The 16,215-nt window shown below is 52.4% G+C and overlaps 5 protein-coding genes across 5 annotated transcripts; 3 read left to right on the forward strand and 2 right to left on the reverse strand.

Annotated features, from left to right (window-relative positions):
* Positions 1 to 268: 268 nt before the first annotated feature.
* Positions 269 to 1,127, reverse strand: PHO88 (SRP-independent targeting protein 3; the record flags this gene model as incomplete). The annotated part of the gene is made up of 3 exons (XM_014687626.1): positions 269 to 663; positions 781 to 941; positions 1,105 to 1,127. 3 exons carry the CDS (start codon positions 1,125 to 1,127, stop codon positions 269 to 271), a joined length of 579 nt encoding a protein of 192 aa, XP_014543112.1.
* Positions 1,128 to 4,477: 3,350 nt separating this feature from the next.
* On the forward strand, positions 4,478 to 4,957 carry G6M90_00g031750 (uncharacterized protein; the record flags this gene model as incomplete). Its single annotated transcript, XM_066130091.1, has 1 exon — positions 4,478 to 4,957. The coding sequence occupies one exon, from the start codon at positions 4,478 to 4,480 to the stop codon at positions 4,955 to 4,957; it is 480 nt and encodes a 159-aa protein (XP_065986399.1).
* Positions 4,958 to 11,028: 6,071 nt separating this feature from the next.
* On the reverse strand, positions 11,029 to 11,346 carry G6M90_00g031760 (uncharacterized protein; the record flags this gene model as incomplete). Its single annotated transcript, XM_014687627.1, has 1 exon — positions 11,029 to 11,346. One exon carries the CDS (start codon positions 11,344 to 11,346, stop codon positions 11,029 to 11,031), a length of 318 nt encoding a protein of 105 aa, XP_014543113.1.
* A 1,035-nt stretch (positions 11,347 to 12,381) lies between these two features.
* On the forward strand, positions 12,382 to 12,663 carry G6M90_00g031770 (uncharacterized protein; the record flags this gene model as incomplete). Its single annotated transcript, XM_066130092.1, has 1 exon — positions 12,382 to 12,663. The coding sequence occupies one exon, from the start codon at positions 12,382 to 12,384 to the stop codon at positions 12,661 to 12,663; it is 282 nt and encodes a 93-aa protein (XP_065986379.1).
* A 1,811-nt stretch (positions 12,664 to 14,474) lies between these two features.
* G6M90_00g031780 (uncharacterized protein) lies at positions 14,475 to 15,319 on the forward strand (the record flags this gene model as incomplete). The annotated part of the gene is made up of 2 exons (XM_014687628.1): positions 14,475 to 14,562; positions 14,952 to 15,319. The coding sequence occupies 2 exons, from the start codon at positions 14,475 to 14,477 to the stop codon at positions 15,317 to 15,319; spliced, it is 456 nt and encodes a 151-aa protein (XP_014543114.1).
* Positions 15,320 to 16,215: the final 896 nt, after the last annotated feature.

Consider the following 16,215-nt stretch of genomic DNA (forward strand, 5'->3'; position numbering starts at 1 on the left):
CAAACGCACCTCACTGCCTCGATGGGGAAAATCCCGAGCCGAGGAGCCGCGAATTCCTCAAAGGAAACCAATTACATTCCATGGTACAGACATCTAATACAATCCAACAAACCCGGTGGCTTATCGGCCTTCAACCCCGTGTTGTTATTCCCGCCCCAAGGATTCTGCTTGTACCAGAAGCATCAGAAAGCCTCTCCCACCCCCCCGGGCCCCCAGCATCGTCTATGCAGTTGCCACGTGTTGATTAGCCGTGTCCCCTTTTCCCCGTCTACTCTTCCTTGGCGCCGCCGCGGCCCGACTTCTCGGCAGCCTCGACGGCCTTCTTGTCGCTCTGGGCCTGGCCCTGCTGCATGGCGCTCATGAAGCCGGCGGCCTGCTTGAAGGGGCGCTTGAGGTCGCCGCTGGCGGGCTGGCCGTAGATGTGGATCTTGACGAGGTTGCTCTCGAGGGCGCTCTTGACGGGCAGGATGCTCTGGATGAGGAGGGGGTTGGTGTACTTCATGTACAGGTGCATGAAGCCCATGATGGCGATGCCCATCATCTGTCCGCGGAAGAGCGCGCGGAGCTGGTCCTTGTCGTAGGCCTGGATCGTGGTCGTGACGAGCTTGCCTTCTTCCGTGGAGCCCATGGGCGGGGGCTCGACGTACTTGAGCGTCGTCAGGTCTAGTGTACGGGGTTAGTTTCTTTTCTTGTTGCGCTCTATATTCGACGACCACCAAGGTGCGAGCTGGGGTTTGTTCCGCAAAACAGGCCCGAGACACGAGGGTTAGGTAGCCATACCCTTCTTCTTGTTGATCTGCGATCCAATGTACAGGTACAGCAGGGCAATGAGGACATTGCTGCCCAGGTAGACGGCGCGAACGGTGTTGAGGACGTTGGGGTCGTCAAAGGGAATGCGCTTCGACACCTGCATCATGCCCAACATGATGACGAGGTTGGTGCTATCGAGGGCAGGACGTTAGCATACATTGTCTTCCGGTACAGATTTGATGCACATGTCCTCTGCATCGGGGCACATGAAGCCATGCGACTCGTGATATTTCCCGATGGAGGGGGGGTCGAACACATGTCCACGTGCAGAGGAAACAAAGATGCACTACTCACATCTGGGGGTTGAGGCCGGCCATTGTGAAGTCAATAAATAGGTGGACAGGCAGGCGACAAAGAAAAGGATAAAGTCGACAGTTGGCAACAATGTCGACAAAGAGCGTAACAATGCAAAACGTGCAACTCTAAAACCGGGGACGTGGTCGCAAGGCTCCCAGGAAGTGACGAGGAGAATTATTATGGCTGGTCAGGGTCAAATGTTTTCCAGATGGTTCGCTGGCCTTTTTGCCTCAAATGGGTGGCGGAGGCGTGGCTGACGTGCTCTGGTTGGCCGCAGAGATCCGTGGCGTGCAAGGGGACTCACAGCCTCAGCCACAGCCTGTCTCTTCTGTTAGAAACCTTTTTCCGGATCCGATTTGACGTTGATATTTTGGGCTTGACTTGATGCGACATCCTCTCAACTCATTAGTCATGGTCAATGTCTCTGCACGCCATGGTGAAATGAGAGCTCAATCCATCACTCTACGGCATGGTGTCGAGGTGCATTTGCCTGCATTCCTTGGAGCTAAGAGGAAGGGTTCTCTATTCTCACTTCTCAAGCAGAACCTTCAACTCCAGGCTGAGCAAGCAGGACACGCTGTTGGAGAGGCGATTTGCAAGAAAAGTGTGGGAATTAACGTCCTACGGTTCACCCACTACCGCTGAAGAACCTGTTTATTGAGCATATGCAACGTATCTGCCCGTTCTGCCAACGACCGAGAACCACAAAGAATACCAAAACTCAACAGTGGTGTAAGCGTCATCGGGCGCATCAACTCCACGATGGATTCGAGTGTTCTTGACGTGCATTTTGTACAGCAGATGTCCTCCAAGTATCCACAGACTCACATCACACTTTAAAGCCAGGTTGCATAAAAGATTCTGCCCACCAAAACGACGCATAACTGATAGTCGCCTCGGTTCATCAAATATATAGATGAGCAGCACATTAAGGCATTTCCGGGAACAGCTTTGCTTTGAGGTCAAGAGGCCGCTTCGGCATCAATACCAGCGGCATCTCGATATATCATTTCCTCTTCCCTAGGTCCAGGGCCGAGCTACGTCCGCCATATGGCATTGCAGATCTCCCGAGTTGCCGATCTTCTCGGCTATCAGGTACGCTCAATTCGTAAAGGCGGCATTGGTATTTTGCATGGCTCAGTTGCGACCATGTGCCTGTGTCAAGGAGTGAACCAAACGAACCAGAGCGGCACGGTTATGCCGTCGTCTTTCCGCAACTGCAGTTGAGACACGGCGAGGGCGAACCGAACAAACCCGGGACGTATTTGGAGACGTACGCGCTGCGCCTTCATTTCTCGTACCAAACCCTGGGGAATTCTTGATGCAAAATGCGCGCCAAACACCCAGATCCGTCCTCCCAGCCGGCAGCAAGAAAACCGTAGTCTCACCAAAGTCCCAACCAACTCTCTCTTAAACGATAACGAGCCGTTGACCCCGCCCAGAAACGCTGCATCCCATCAAAGCATCAACTCATAGAACATCATGGTCCGCACCACCACAATGCAACTCTGCAAAGCCCGCTTCACCCGCGTTACACGCCAAATTCCAGGGCCCGTATCCTCTTTCCGCATGGCCCAAAAGCACAAAAGTCCAGACTAACCCTCGTACCGCCTAAACCCTGCGAGCCGTCCTCCGGTCTCAGGCCAACCACGTCTGAATGAGAGCTCATCGCCCTGTGGGCGGTGTCTGTATCGTCGGACCCCCAAACAGGCCCTGAGTTCCGCCGAGTTTCAGCCCGCCTGCATTGGATATGGAGGAACCGTTGGCCCCTTGGCTGAGCAAAGTAGACCGTCAGGTCGCGTCGCTCACCACCACTGCCCAAAAGACGAGCCGGATGGAGTACCCCGGGACTTGTCGGCCGCGACAGGGCGAGCTTCCAGATAAGCCTCGAGATGCGTGGCCCCCTTGGCCCCCGCTGGCGCAGGCCACCACACGTGGCGTTTGCCGGGCGTAGAAGCATGGAAGCTTCTTGCCAGTGATGCCGCGGGACCCTCTCGGACAATATGAGGCCGGAGTTGCATGCCTGCTCATCAGCACCCTCGGTGAGCGGGAATGGAAACCAGGCACGAAGCCAGAGAACACCGCGTAGATGCCCGTCCTCATTGATGACTTCGTGATGCACCGGTTCGTGAAAAGAAGCAGGCGTCGTGGCCTACCCTATAGAACAACGCACTTGCACGCCGAGCCTCTGACCAACACACATCACCGGAATCACCACGACCAAGGCGACGCTTGAAACCACCCCCCCTTTCTTCATCTGCAAGTGTTGCAAGCCTAGTTGTGCGCCCCCAAAGCCCACACATTGTGTCACCGTCTCGCTGCACCGTCCGCTTTTAGAAGGGCGCTGCCCGCCAGACCTCTCACAAAGCCCGCGTCAGCCCTACGACAAAAAGCCAGGGGTGACGCGAGCGAGGGTCTTGGTTAGACGCTTATAGCGGCGGAGTTTCGCGGCCGGCAAGAAAATAAAAAAAGACAAAAGGGCCATGCTGATCATCAGCGGCGTCAGATGCATTCATTGCCCTGTAGCTGAGCCCCGTTTGAATGCAAGTTTCTTTGCGCACCGCTGGCCGTTCCGGTCAAAGGCCTTGGTGACGGCGGACGTTCTTTGTAGATGGCCCTGCTTGCCGATGGCCGGTGAAAAAGGCAGCGCCATTGTTCTTGATGGAGAGGACTGTTTGTTGGACAGGCCTGGTCGGCCAGTGCTTGCTTCTATGCTCGCATGCAGCAGGCAAAGGAAGTATGAGGTCGACAGCACCCCATTTGCAAAGCGTGAAAGCAGCCCTTTATTTGTCCCTGGCTGCAGAGAGTTGTCGGCGAAAAAAATAGGAAAAGGTCATTGCGCGCGTTTGTTGCGCTCTGCTCGAATGTTTCAACCCGGTTTCTGTTGAGCGCTTCACAACGTCATGTCCTCAATCACAGCGGCAACCCGCGTGTAGGGAGGTCCTGTATTCACAAACCTTTAGAACCTGTGCCGTCGATAAAGAGGCATTGTGCTATTGCGTAGGAAGATGGCTGCCACACCATGCTGTTTGTCGTGACTTGCTCCCCAAAGGCCATTGTAATGGAGCAACAAAGACGACGACGACGACAACGGCGGCCGAAAATCTGAACAGCCGGCCATATAACTACAACCTCACGTCTCAGTCTCATTCCGAACACCAACACAACATCTATCGTAGAGGCAGTCACCTCAACACAACTCCAAATGCCCTGCCGGATCAGGGAAACCCGAGAATCTTCCCTCGCCGTCAAGTTCAAAGGCTGCGGCTGCAACTGGGGCTTCTCCTGCTCGCACAGCAAGTCACGCTCGTCGCGTACGTCATCCTCGTCTTCCTCATTGACGCGGCATCGCTCGTCGTCAAAGGCCATCATGTGTTGCTCTGACGGCTGTGCGTATCTCGACGATCTGGATTTCTTCGAACCGTGCATTGTACCACCACCGAAACACGTCCAATTTGGGGGGCAGCACTTTTACGGACCGAGTTTCCACCACCACGATCACCACCATGGCCACCATGGTCACAAATATTCCTCAGACCAAGAACATTTCCCCCTTGTCAAAGGAGGCAGCGAACGTCACACCATGAGCGTTACCGATATGACGGACAACAGGCGGGCCAATGACCGGGGAACCTTTTACACCATCTCGTTTCCGCTCCGTTGGAAGGGGTACGATCTCATGCAGAGGCTGACATCCAATCCCGATACATACGCCATTGTCGTCGATGATCCGTTCGGAGGTGATTTTTACCTAGCTAAAGATATGGACCTCAAGGAAGTTCTTCATCCATGCGCGCGTATACGAATTGTACCGAACCAACGTAGTACTACGAAGCATGTAGACTTCTAGAGCCTGCCGCCGGTTATATTCTGAGACCCTGCGAGAGTAAGCTCCGTCAGCCATCAGCCGACAACGACAAGGATGGCCACGCCGAATATTTTGCCTCTTCGACACGTACCTTCTTCAACCGGCAGCCACCAGGCGCATCGTTCGTAAATCGGGAGTGCTGTGGTCTCGCGAACCACCATGACACGGCAATCGCACACAGACTCAGACTCAATCCGGGGTTAGGGCGGCCAATAGTGCCAACATGTACGAGACGGGAACGGTTGGTTTTTAATCCGGTTTTGCTTTTGTTTGTTTGTACAAGTATGGTAGCGGCCAAGCCTGCTGGCAGGCGGGTAACTTGGCGCACGACGTCGGCCTCCATGTGGTCCACACTGGAGCGACGTTTTCCGGGGGAGAGAGTAGTAGTACCTTGGACACTGAATATAGCACCTCCAAAAACGTTGTGATAATTGCGAGCCTTATTATACGGACCTGTGATGTCTGCGCATGTTGCTGACGGTGGCCACAATACCATCTTGAATCAGAACCATTGTCGTTGGCTTCTGGACAAACCACTCGGCCCAAGTGATTGTGGCAAGCAAGTTATAGACGCAAGCTCCTGGTAGGACAGTTGGGCGTACAGTATCGGCCCCTTCTCACTGAGCACTCCCACTGCACGACATCGGATGTTGGTCCACATAGCCGACCGTACGCCCTGCACTTATACTTGTATCGAACCCTAGCGTGCCCTTGATGCTATCACTGTCGGCTCAATTGAAACTGCAGTAGAGATGCTAGTGTATGGCAGTCGCCGGTTCAAACAGACACAGCCGCCCATCAAGTGCAGTTGTTTTGTCAATCTTTCTCCCACAATTGGCCCCGCGGACAGGGCATTCGACAATTCGTGGTGTGAAACAAACAAGATCTTCGGTCCAGTTCGTAGTTCGTAATGAACTTAGCAGCGGCGGGGTTTACTCAAATTGGCACAGATGATTCCACTCCCACCAATAGAGGAGCATTGTAACGGGGTGTGAGATACTAGCCGCAAATCCAAGATCTAGATAGGGCGTGAGTGTAAAAGCTAAGCGCAAATGAGAAGTGACAAGGACCACCAAGCCAAGCCATGGATGCCATTGTCAAAGGGTCCCCTTTCATGGTGGAAATAGCGACAGTCGAAACAAATGGCAAGAGACAAACGCGTCTGATTTCTCTACTTTCCACCGCAGCGGCTTCGGTAGGCATATGTTGTTCGCATCCCTAGTGTATCTCTACCCACACTCGCAGGTTTCTGTTACAAACGATTCTCGGCCGTGACGAAATTTTGCTGTGCTCGAATGGCCGTTGATACTGGCAACACGCACGATGTTGGTCCACCAAGCCTGCTTGAGCGCAAGGGTGTATACGCGCTTCCGGGCGCTAAGATTCGAATGCCGAATTTAATATAGCGAATGGACTGCAGACAGCGAAGCCTATCGACGAAGGCGGGCCACCCAAAGTGGGCTTTGTTCCATGTTCCAAGCCGAGACACAGCTGCAGTGCCCGATGCTGAAAGCCGACAAGACGGAGAGAGGGCTGCCCAGATTGGCCCAAAATAGACTCCTAGGAAAATCATCTCCTTGTGGATAATGTTCGAGGAAAAATACCCTTTCTCCAAGGACCGTGTCTTATGCCCTGTGAGGCTGTGACACAAAAAGTCGCCCCTGGCGGTGTAACCTGGCTGTATTTGTAAGAAGACACAAGGCGAGAAACGAAAATAACGACAAGGGCTATTTGACATAATTTGAGCCCAACCCTGGGGTGTAGTCAGCTATCAGAAATGTAAGGCAGGACTGCGGCTTGCGGTTATGTCTCTCGTGTTGATACTATTTCAAGTCGTTTAAGAGGCCATGGTGTTATTACAAGTAGCCACACTGGTAGGATGAGAAAGTCTAAGCTTACTGTGACAGGAAATATTCTCATGCTGAAGGGAAAACAATACGCTTCTTGTAATGCTCTCACTGTGGGAATGCATTTGCTTCCTCTAAATAGCTATAATATGTAATGTTGAATCATCACAGGTGTTGTTTGGTGAGCGACCTGCAGGCCGCGAATCATCCGTACATCTTGGCTCACTCGTGATACTGTATATCGGTTCCAGAGCACATCAATCTCGGTCTTCTAATAAGTTAAAGTAGCCGCCATGACTTCTTACGCTAGCACGACAACGACTCGCCACTGACGATTGATATAAAGTTTAAAGGAGAAGTTATGCTACCTTTACAACCGTGGGTCTATAGTTGCTCTTCAGCTCAGCGGGGAGGAGAGGCTTGGGGCGGATGCAACAGTCAAGCCGTGCGAATTACCCACATTGGCTAGTTGACCTTGTGTGACAGGCAGGGTTGCTTGCAAGGTTCAATGTTTGTTCTGTGGCTTTGATGGAAGGTATGTAAGCGGAATTTGATTGTCCTAGTCACCGGGCTACACAGAATATTCTATAGAGCGAGTACCTTGGTGACCCTAACGCCTCTAGGACCAGGAATGCCATTTGAACTTGGCTTGGTTCTTGGCCGACGCCGGGGCATTTGCGCGCCGCCGATCAAACCGCCAGCACCAGGCTTGGGAGTAAGTGGATAAGCTATGATCATTTGATTGTGGATTGAGGGATAGACCTTCCTGTGGCTGTTGCGAATCACTGTGAGCCCTGCATTTGGGAGCTGCCCCGAATACAGCCTTGCGCGGCTGGTGCCAAACGTGACGACGAATTTTATAGCCAATTCCAAGCTTGCCCACAGACTTGGATTCGTGCACAAAATTTTCATGACACATTGGCCGAGGCTGGGCATTTTGATACCGGTCTCTTGTCCGTCCATTATATCGTGGCTGGGGTGTGGCACACGAATCCTTTCGATGGGTCTTTCCAATCCTGGTCTCGAAACGATTGAAGAATCCTTCGTCCCTATGTTGGAACACATTTTTTTAATGCACCGTCATTTGGAGAGTACTACTTCGTAGCGGAGAAGGAGTTGTTGACGCCGTGTATAGCAATCCGTGAAATTTCAAAGCACCTGGACCATGTGAAACCAATATCTCTCTGATGACGATGGCCGTGTCGTTTGTTTTGTTCTAGAAGCGGTATACAGCATGCCTGTATTATTCCTATTTTTATGACATGATGCATTGTTTTGTGGCAGGGTCGCCCCGACGTGGTCTTTGGTGACGTAAGTCATATCTGGAAACCTGCCAAGTGGGGAATTGGGGCGCTCTTCACAGAACATTGAATGTTGGCGTCTGGTTGAATGGCGGCCACCCGACGGCGTAACCTTGTGGAGAGATCGGATTACCACTGGGCAACAATGGCATCTGCCCAGCCATGATGGGCTGTGTCAGTTCATACCAGACGTGGATATCTTGTATAGTTCTTTGCTGTTTCCCATTGGTATCCAATTGAGTAACACCAGATTGCAAACACCTCGCAGCCTCGGGGCTCCACGCGGCATTCGGGTCGTCTGCTGTCCCTAGTGTTCAAATTGCAATCTGGTGGTGACATGGAGTAGAACCATCCTCTCCGGCCCACACCGTCAAGCGGGCGAGAAAACCAGCCCTATTTGGTTTAGGGGTGAAAAGGCAGAGATTGACCAATCGGAAAGAACTTTATACGAAGGCAGATGCTGGCCCTGTCGTCGCTAAAACGTCGTTTGAAAAACGGCTAAGACCAATTGTGGCTCTAGGTTTGAGCATCTGGTCCCGGACTTGGACTTGCTTTCATAGATTACATTGCCTAATTCGAGATCTGTCTGTGATGCAAAGGGCCAACAAACCTTTTGTTTTTTAAGAAAATATAACGTCTAGGATGCAGGGGCAGCAGAAGTGCCGATGTTGTCTTGTAAAGCGACCAACCGATGCCGAGCTTTTTGTGTCCATACGGTGCTGTCTTGTCTTGCCCAGAAAATGTTTCGGGCAGCTAAACATTGTCTGCTGACGATGGAATGAAGCTTAAAACCTGCTGTCCACGTCTGGTAACTTGCGACAGGCTTTGACCTTTACCGGCTGCATCGCCCTCGTCGCCTGAAAATACGTACCATACTAACGCATAAGCCTCTTTCTAACCGTTGAGTTGACGAGAAACGGTATTTTGCCGCTTGTAGTGTTGTAGAGTACCCTTTCCGTCTGTGCCATTGGTGGACGTCCCCGACCGCCACGGACGGACTGGATGATCAATCGACCAACAAACCAGATTATGAATGTGTTGCTATTATCATGATTGAAATGTTTGTTTCTGCTTGGTCAGCGCCTGGTCGCCCATGGAGTGCGATGGGTTGGCCGTTGGTAAGGCTTGCCATCATAGAGGCGAAAACCGCTCGGGTCTTCGTTTGTGCTGATCAAAAACAACAACAAATACCTCGTGTAAACAAGACGGGTCACAAGTAGGTTTAGCAGACCAGCGTGAGCAACATTCCGTATTGCTAAGCACATTTTATGTTTGCTTGGTACGACGGCAGATAACTTCGTCTGCGTCGGAGATAGGGTTTCTCCCCATGCATTGTTTCCCCATTGTTCACACGTGCTTAGGGCCTTACTAGGCAGCCTCGCCAGGATCTTCCTCCTGCATGCTGTAGGGGTGGCACGACGGTGGTGCGAACTGAGCAAACGACGGGGTCTGCAGATGACAGACGATGCTATGTACAGGGTGCTATCCCGGACGGTGATGGCCTGAAGAAAGGCACTGGAGAGGCAGATCCGACAAAAGGAAAACAGCCCTTGCGGGCATGTAGTACTATGCTTTTTGATCTTGGCTTGTCAGGAGAGGCGCGGGAGCACGGGGTCCCGAGGGCACGCATTGACGCGGAGAAAGGGGCGGTAGGGCGTTGAAGAAAGCTCTGTCGTACAGAGGGCTGACTTGTCATCGAGAGTTTGATGTTGATGTTTGAACGGCGATGTTGGGTCTGACGGTTGTAAATTATGAGTTCAATGTTGTGGGTGGGGGCCGATACCCTGACCAGCACTGAACTGACGAGACTGACACAGTAACCAGACCCATTCGTGGAGCGCGCTTGTGCGCGAGTGCAGTGCTCGGGTGATGGTGGGGCATGCTAAGAGACCAGTGACGGCAAGAGCTGCTGTAAACTGTACGTACAGTAGCGTGCTGGAGCAACTAACAGTACGCTAAATCATTGACATCTGGGCAGCACCCAGGAGCCGGCAACGGGCGGCTACGGTGGATGCAACACTGTGCCCCCTGCAAGAAATCGCAAGCTCCAGCCCCAGTTCTGCCTAGAAACTACCACGAAACATCAACCAGTTGACATTTGTACTTCCGCACTTCCACTTCCCATTCTCGGGCGCCACCCGTGCACTTGAGCACTCGAGCATTACTTTGTGACTTGAGAGCTCCGAACTCCATGCTCCATAATATGCTGGGATTCTGGGGGCCCGGATGTACCAGAGGGCTGCAAGAGGCAATGGATCCAGGCATTGGGGAAAGAGAGACTTGGCAGTGACGTCGGACGGGGTTCCTGCCTGCTCCTGCCTGTTCCTGCCACTTGTGCTTCTTTCGTGCCTGCGCTTGTCCTGCTTTGGCTGCTTTGGAGCCCAATGCTCTTTCCCCGGTTCTTGCTCCTCTACTCTGCCCATGCTGCATCAAGCTAGGCGCACTCCAGCACTTTCGCCTGGCTTATCCTCTTTGTGCCGGTCTGGTTGGCTCACATCCACTGGCAGCTTTGGTTTAGCGGGTACTGCAGCCTGGCCTCACCCCGAATGCTCCAGCACAATGCCCTCTCAATGTGTCCAGTACGGCGTATCCACTGTCTTCAATGCTGAGCTACTCGATGACTTGACATGGACGTTGGGAACATGCTACTCCATACACCGTACCTTCCTCAGGCACTTCGGTACTTGGGTACCTGGCGACCTGGCGACCTCGAGGCTGTGGCTGACACCCGCTGCGGACTGACATCAAGCGCTCGAGTGGGCTTCTCGACACAACCAACACGGTTTGGAGCATTCGAATCCTCCGAGTCTAAACGTCCAGCAACCAACAACCACCACCAACAACCAACAAGCCCGTCCTTCTCATCCACTCACTCCGTTCTCCGTCCTCTATGCTCCATACACCCTTACTTTGCCCTCCTCTCGTCTGGCTTTGCTCCGTGATACGAGCCGTTACCCCTTTCCTTGTCTTCCACCCACGCCTCCCTAGCTAGTCTGGTACGCTTCGAGTACCACTGGCACACCATTCTGGAAATCATGTCCCAATCTTCGCGGTACTCTTTGCGGGGCCTGAGGCGTGCGGCTTTTGGCAAGGACTCGTTGATATGCAGACGATGACTCCATACACCCATGGATGCCTGCTGCTCATCCAGCTCGGCCCTCGCCGTCTGGCCTGTTGACCGCGGTGCTATATAATCTTGGACCTTTCTCAGCCTTGCCGTCATCGTTCGACTATTCCATTCCCAGACAACAAGTCTATCAGCCTACTCTCTCCGTTCTCCTCATTCTATATATTACCGCTACGCTCACCAGTTTGGCCTTGACGTTCATCTTGTCTGCTTAGACAACCTCATCAAACAAGGTTTCCGTTCGGAACAATCTTCACCAGGCATCGAATCTGTCTCCTCTAGCTCGCGGAGTAGCTGGATATATCAAATCTGTCTTCTTTTGCGTTACTCACGACCCCAATTCTCTTTTGGACAGTTTCTGCGAGAGAAGCTAGCCATGTTCGGTACCTGGAAGTACGGCAGAGGTCGAGGACAGGTCGAAAACCTGAAAACTTCTCACGACTATGAGACAGCACGCTCTAATCAGCATCAAGCTTGTAACAGATGCCATGAGAAGAAGGTACGCTGCGCCAGAATGACCCTATTTCTTTAAATTTCACAGCCGGACCACCGGATCACGGAGTTGCTTTCTACTGTAATCAGTCATTTCTCTCTTTTCGTTACAGATTGACTCTATCTCAATATGACCGGAGCCTAGCTCTTGCAAGCCTTTAGTTCTTTGCTCCGTTATTCATAAAGGCCTTTATGTTTCCGCCCAAACAATGATTCATCCACAATCCGTCCCCAGAGCACAAGGCAGCCCGAGCCCTAACACAATGTGAATATGAACTTTTGGGGTCTTGAGGCTAATCAGGTCTTCTTCGAGAGCAGTTGAAATGCAGCGGCGACAAGGACGGGTGCGAGAGGTGCATCGCTCAAGGCCTTACCTGCGAATATAGACGGGAAACTTCTCGTTCAAAAAAGAACAGAAAGTCTGACCCTCACTCTACAGGCAGTTCAAGAAGTGGCCGTGATGGCAGTGGGAGCCCAAAAGGCTCTCACAAATCCCATTCATCCAAATCCCGGGATAGGCGAGTTGCTCCTCAGTCTGGCAACTCTCGAGGAGAGTCGGCAGCAACTGTCGGAAACGTGTATCATGAGGGCTCGGTCCCCGCTGGTCATGGAATGACTACGTTTGACGGCTACCCAATCATGTCCTCGACGATGGAAGCACAGGCTTCTGAGTATCCTGCAACTGCCCCAGTCGGGGATTTCACGGCTGTTGGCGACTACACACAAGGTACATGGATGCTGGATGGCAGCACAAGCGCTGTTGGCCTTGGCTCCTCGTTTATCGCAACCTCGGAGGCAATGTACACGGATGATGCCCACGCATTCTCAAACTACTCCAACCATACCGGCTTCGATATGTACCAACACATGAATCCAAATGAGGATCCCCGATTTTGGTCTCAAAACCAGGACCAGCATTGACAACTACTGATGGGCAATGTGGGCTATGCCTAGAGGTGATTGCATATGGATAGGTGCCATTGGGGCACTGCCGTATTTCATCTTCTAAAGAATGGCCGAGAGATTGTACATCACAACTTGTCATTTTGTTTCCCTTGCTTCCTTTGCACAGCATATGCATATAGATTCACGAAAATTTAACGATGTTACGACCTGCGATTATATCTGCGACCTTTTTTGCGGCACTTTCTTTCCCTTTTCTCTCTCTCTCTTCTGGGGATTCGTGGAGTAGTCATCTTTGTTTTTGAATCGATCCTGACATCCGTGGGCTACACGTCGTTGGCACCTTGCCAGTAGCAAGGTTCGGAGCAGTAGGGGATTGGGTCCCCAGCACGTTAGATGCTAAATTCATGTATCTGTTTTAAGGGCTTATTATCAATCAACGCGCATGATACGATGCGGCTTATACACAGTAAGGGATGAGATGGAAAAGAAGGCAACAGACACATACATAGTTGGATCAGACCTGAGCTGCGACGTCGCGAGACACGTGCATATCTTTGTTAACATTGAGCCTAAGCTTTTTCCAGGGCTGATAGTTTTTTCGTTAAACGCTTTTGGATTTGTTCTTTCTGGCAGCGATAGACCACACTACGGAGACGACTTAGCCGGATTGGCAAACGGGATAACCCCCCATGATGCATATATGAATAGACTTATTCCCCCGCAATTGTGAAGCACATGGTCCATGACCTTGCTTGGCGAGACATTTTGAGCTGTGGCAATGGTGGCACCAAAGAGGGGATCATCAGAAGTTCTTCTGGAAATCTCATTTCAGTGGATTCCGATTCGATCGTGACTCAACGGAGGGCGCGAGGAGACTGCAGCCTGATGAGGGCTAACGAACTTGGATCTGCTTGCATCACATGCAGGCATCTTACTCGCCTGACCAGGGCCTTTGCATAGAGGGGAGGACCCTGGGAACCACACCGCATGCGCCGTCATACAAAATTTACCGTGGACAAGACATAACATGCAATTGGTGATGCACGGGTCTCGGTGGTTCGATAGGGCATCTTGACGGCTAACAATGAGTGCTTCGCTCAGAGCATAGTGATCCTCGTCCAGATGGGAGTGTGTTCCCTCTCCCTCGTCTTGCATGGAGCGGAGGCCCTATTGCAGATGCGGCGCAAGGATCTAGAAGTCGCGAGCGGAACGTGAATTGCGGAACAACAGCTTAACAGCTCTACGGAGTAGAAGTCTGGCAAGCTGGCAAGGAAATTGTTGCCGGGAAAGGAGTCAACCAGGTGCGACTGAGTGCAACGGGCCCGCCGAGGAACCGGGCGCGCAAACCCGATGGAAAACGGCGTGGGTGGTTATAGCCGCATGTTCCTCCCGTGTTTCTGATGTCTTGAAATGTCCATGGATAGGGCAGCCTCTAAAATGCGTGGTTGAGGCTTAGTAATTCCGCGTTTGATGCGGCTCAACTGGCAACCAAGAAGCCGATTGACTTTTTGCCCCATAAACGGAAGGCAGGTCAGGAGGAGTTGCTCCCCAATTCGACGACGACCAGACCCTGTGCAACACCCTCTGCATTTCATGCGGCGTCACTCGGACCACATTTTCTTTTTTGCGATCCGTCGACATTGGAACAGTTCACAGCCAACACCAACAGCCAACCCGATTCATCGACCGCCGCATGACCAGCCAGCACATCCTGCATCGCTTGCACATCCCAGCACCACCCGTGAGGCTCTGCTTCACCCCGAAGCTGTTCGTGCAGCCGCGCCAGCGTCGTCGGCATCAGCACCAGACACCAATTGCCCCCCATCATGGCTGCTGCACAAGGCGATACACCAACTGCTCCAGCCGCGCCATCCCAGAGCAAATCCGTCGTGGCGCATCTGCAAGACTGGGGATGTAAGTTTCCAGTGCAGTCCTTTGCTGTTACAAACCAATGTGTTTTCCTTTCCATTGGGGCCCATCTTGGTCCGAAACGCGCTCCGTTTGCCGCGTGTCGGCCTCGATGTCATCCTCTCACGCCGTTCCCTTGGTGCTCTTCACTCTGCACATCATCACGTCCCCAGTCTCCCTCTTATGTATGTGGCCTTGACATGCATGGAAGCTTCGTCGAACGGGATCCGATTCCTTCACGTCGGCGTAATCTCCCATTCCCGGCAGCAAACCCACCCTTGTCACGTTGGAAATATAGGAAAGAGTCATTGCTACATCACCACCAGGCAACCCTCGCGCCTCGCCCCGGATAACCACGCAAATCAACAGCAGTTGAACTAACTCGTCCATCCTAGCATCTTCCCTCCCCCCGGCCCTCCTGGCAACCCTCGTCACAGCCCTCCACGCGCGTCCACTCCAGAAGCTGCCCCTGTTCCTCTTCACACCTCCTCTGCTCTTCTCGTCGTACCTCAACCTGTCGGGATACCCGACTGGCAGCGCCGGCCTCACAGCCGCCTGGTCGGGCCTGTATGCGCTGCTCGCGCTGCGGAGGCGCCAGCCCTTGAGGAGCAAGTTTTCCGCGAGGGGCCTGGTGAGAGGAACGGCGATTGGGCTCGGGGCCGCCAACGCCGTTGCCGGCGGATGGGTCTACTTTGGCGGCGACTTTGCAAAGGACGAGGAGGAGAGGACGAGAAGGAATAGATGGGCACCCAAGGATGACTAGGGCGGAGGTGACTGACGCGGGCTGAGTCGTAAGACCAGACCGCTGTCCGGGAAAGAGTGCATGTACAATATGGTCTAATGTATAAACTCATGATTTGACTCCCTTGCATCGCGTCGGGTTTTGTATGCTCATAATCAAGACGAGTGTAATTTGAATGGAAGGATTCCAGGCTTGACGTGAGTGAGAAATATTCACACTAGGCCGTGATCCTGCTCCATCTACGTCCGTACGGCGTCCGCTTAAGACGTATTCACCACTGACTTCACAACTGTCCGCATCCCATTCAAAAAGCCAAGCATCTAGACACACTCGCTCACTGTATATGTATTGTACACTATGGCCACTCGGGCGCGACACCAATCAACTATACCCAAGTGATTTGCCAGTTATTGTTACCGTTGGCAGCTTCATGGTTGAAATCGCCAACAAAATGATAGACACAGACGACTGGCATGAACAGATAATCACAAGTCGCTCCTCATCCGCGGCAGCAATCGTCTATTGATGCTCTCCATAACGATACATGCTTTCCTCATAAAGCACAAAAGAAAACTCAACCCAAAAAAAGGGTAGCCAGTGAATTCCTGCACAACGCTGGGGCCAATTCTTATTCCGGGCTATGCCATTAAACAATTCCCGACACCAACCCCAAGACACTTCTTTCTTTCCCAGAACGCCGCCTCAAGATTTTCTCAGCTCTTGATTTTCTCTTAGGCCCCCAACCTGGCTCATCAAATAATCTCGATGAAAAAAAAATGTCCAACAATGCGTCTGATTTGCTACCGTTCTCTTCGGTGCAAATTGAAAAAGACCAGGGGCCAAGGCCAAAAACAGGGCGGAGATGCCGCCAAAATGCCATGTAGAATGGGTATTAACTGTAGCGATTCTCTCTGTGA

Source organism: Metarhizium brunneum, chromosome 2 (assembly GCF_013426205.1).
Source record: "Metarhizium brunneum chromosome 2, complete sequence".
Taxonomy (NCBI): Eukaryota; Fungi; Ascomycota; class Sordariomycetes; order Hypocreales; family Clavicipitaceae; genus Metarhizium; species Metarhizium brunneum.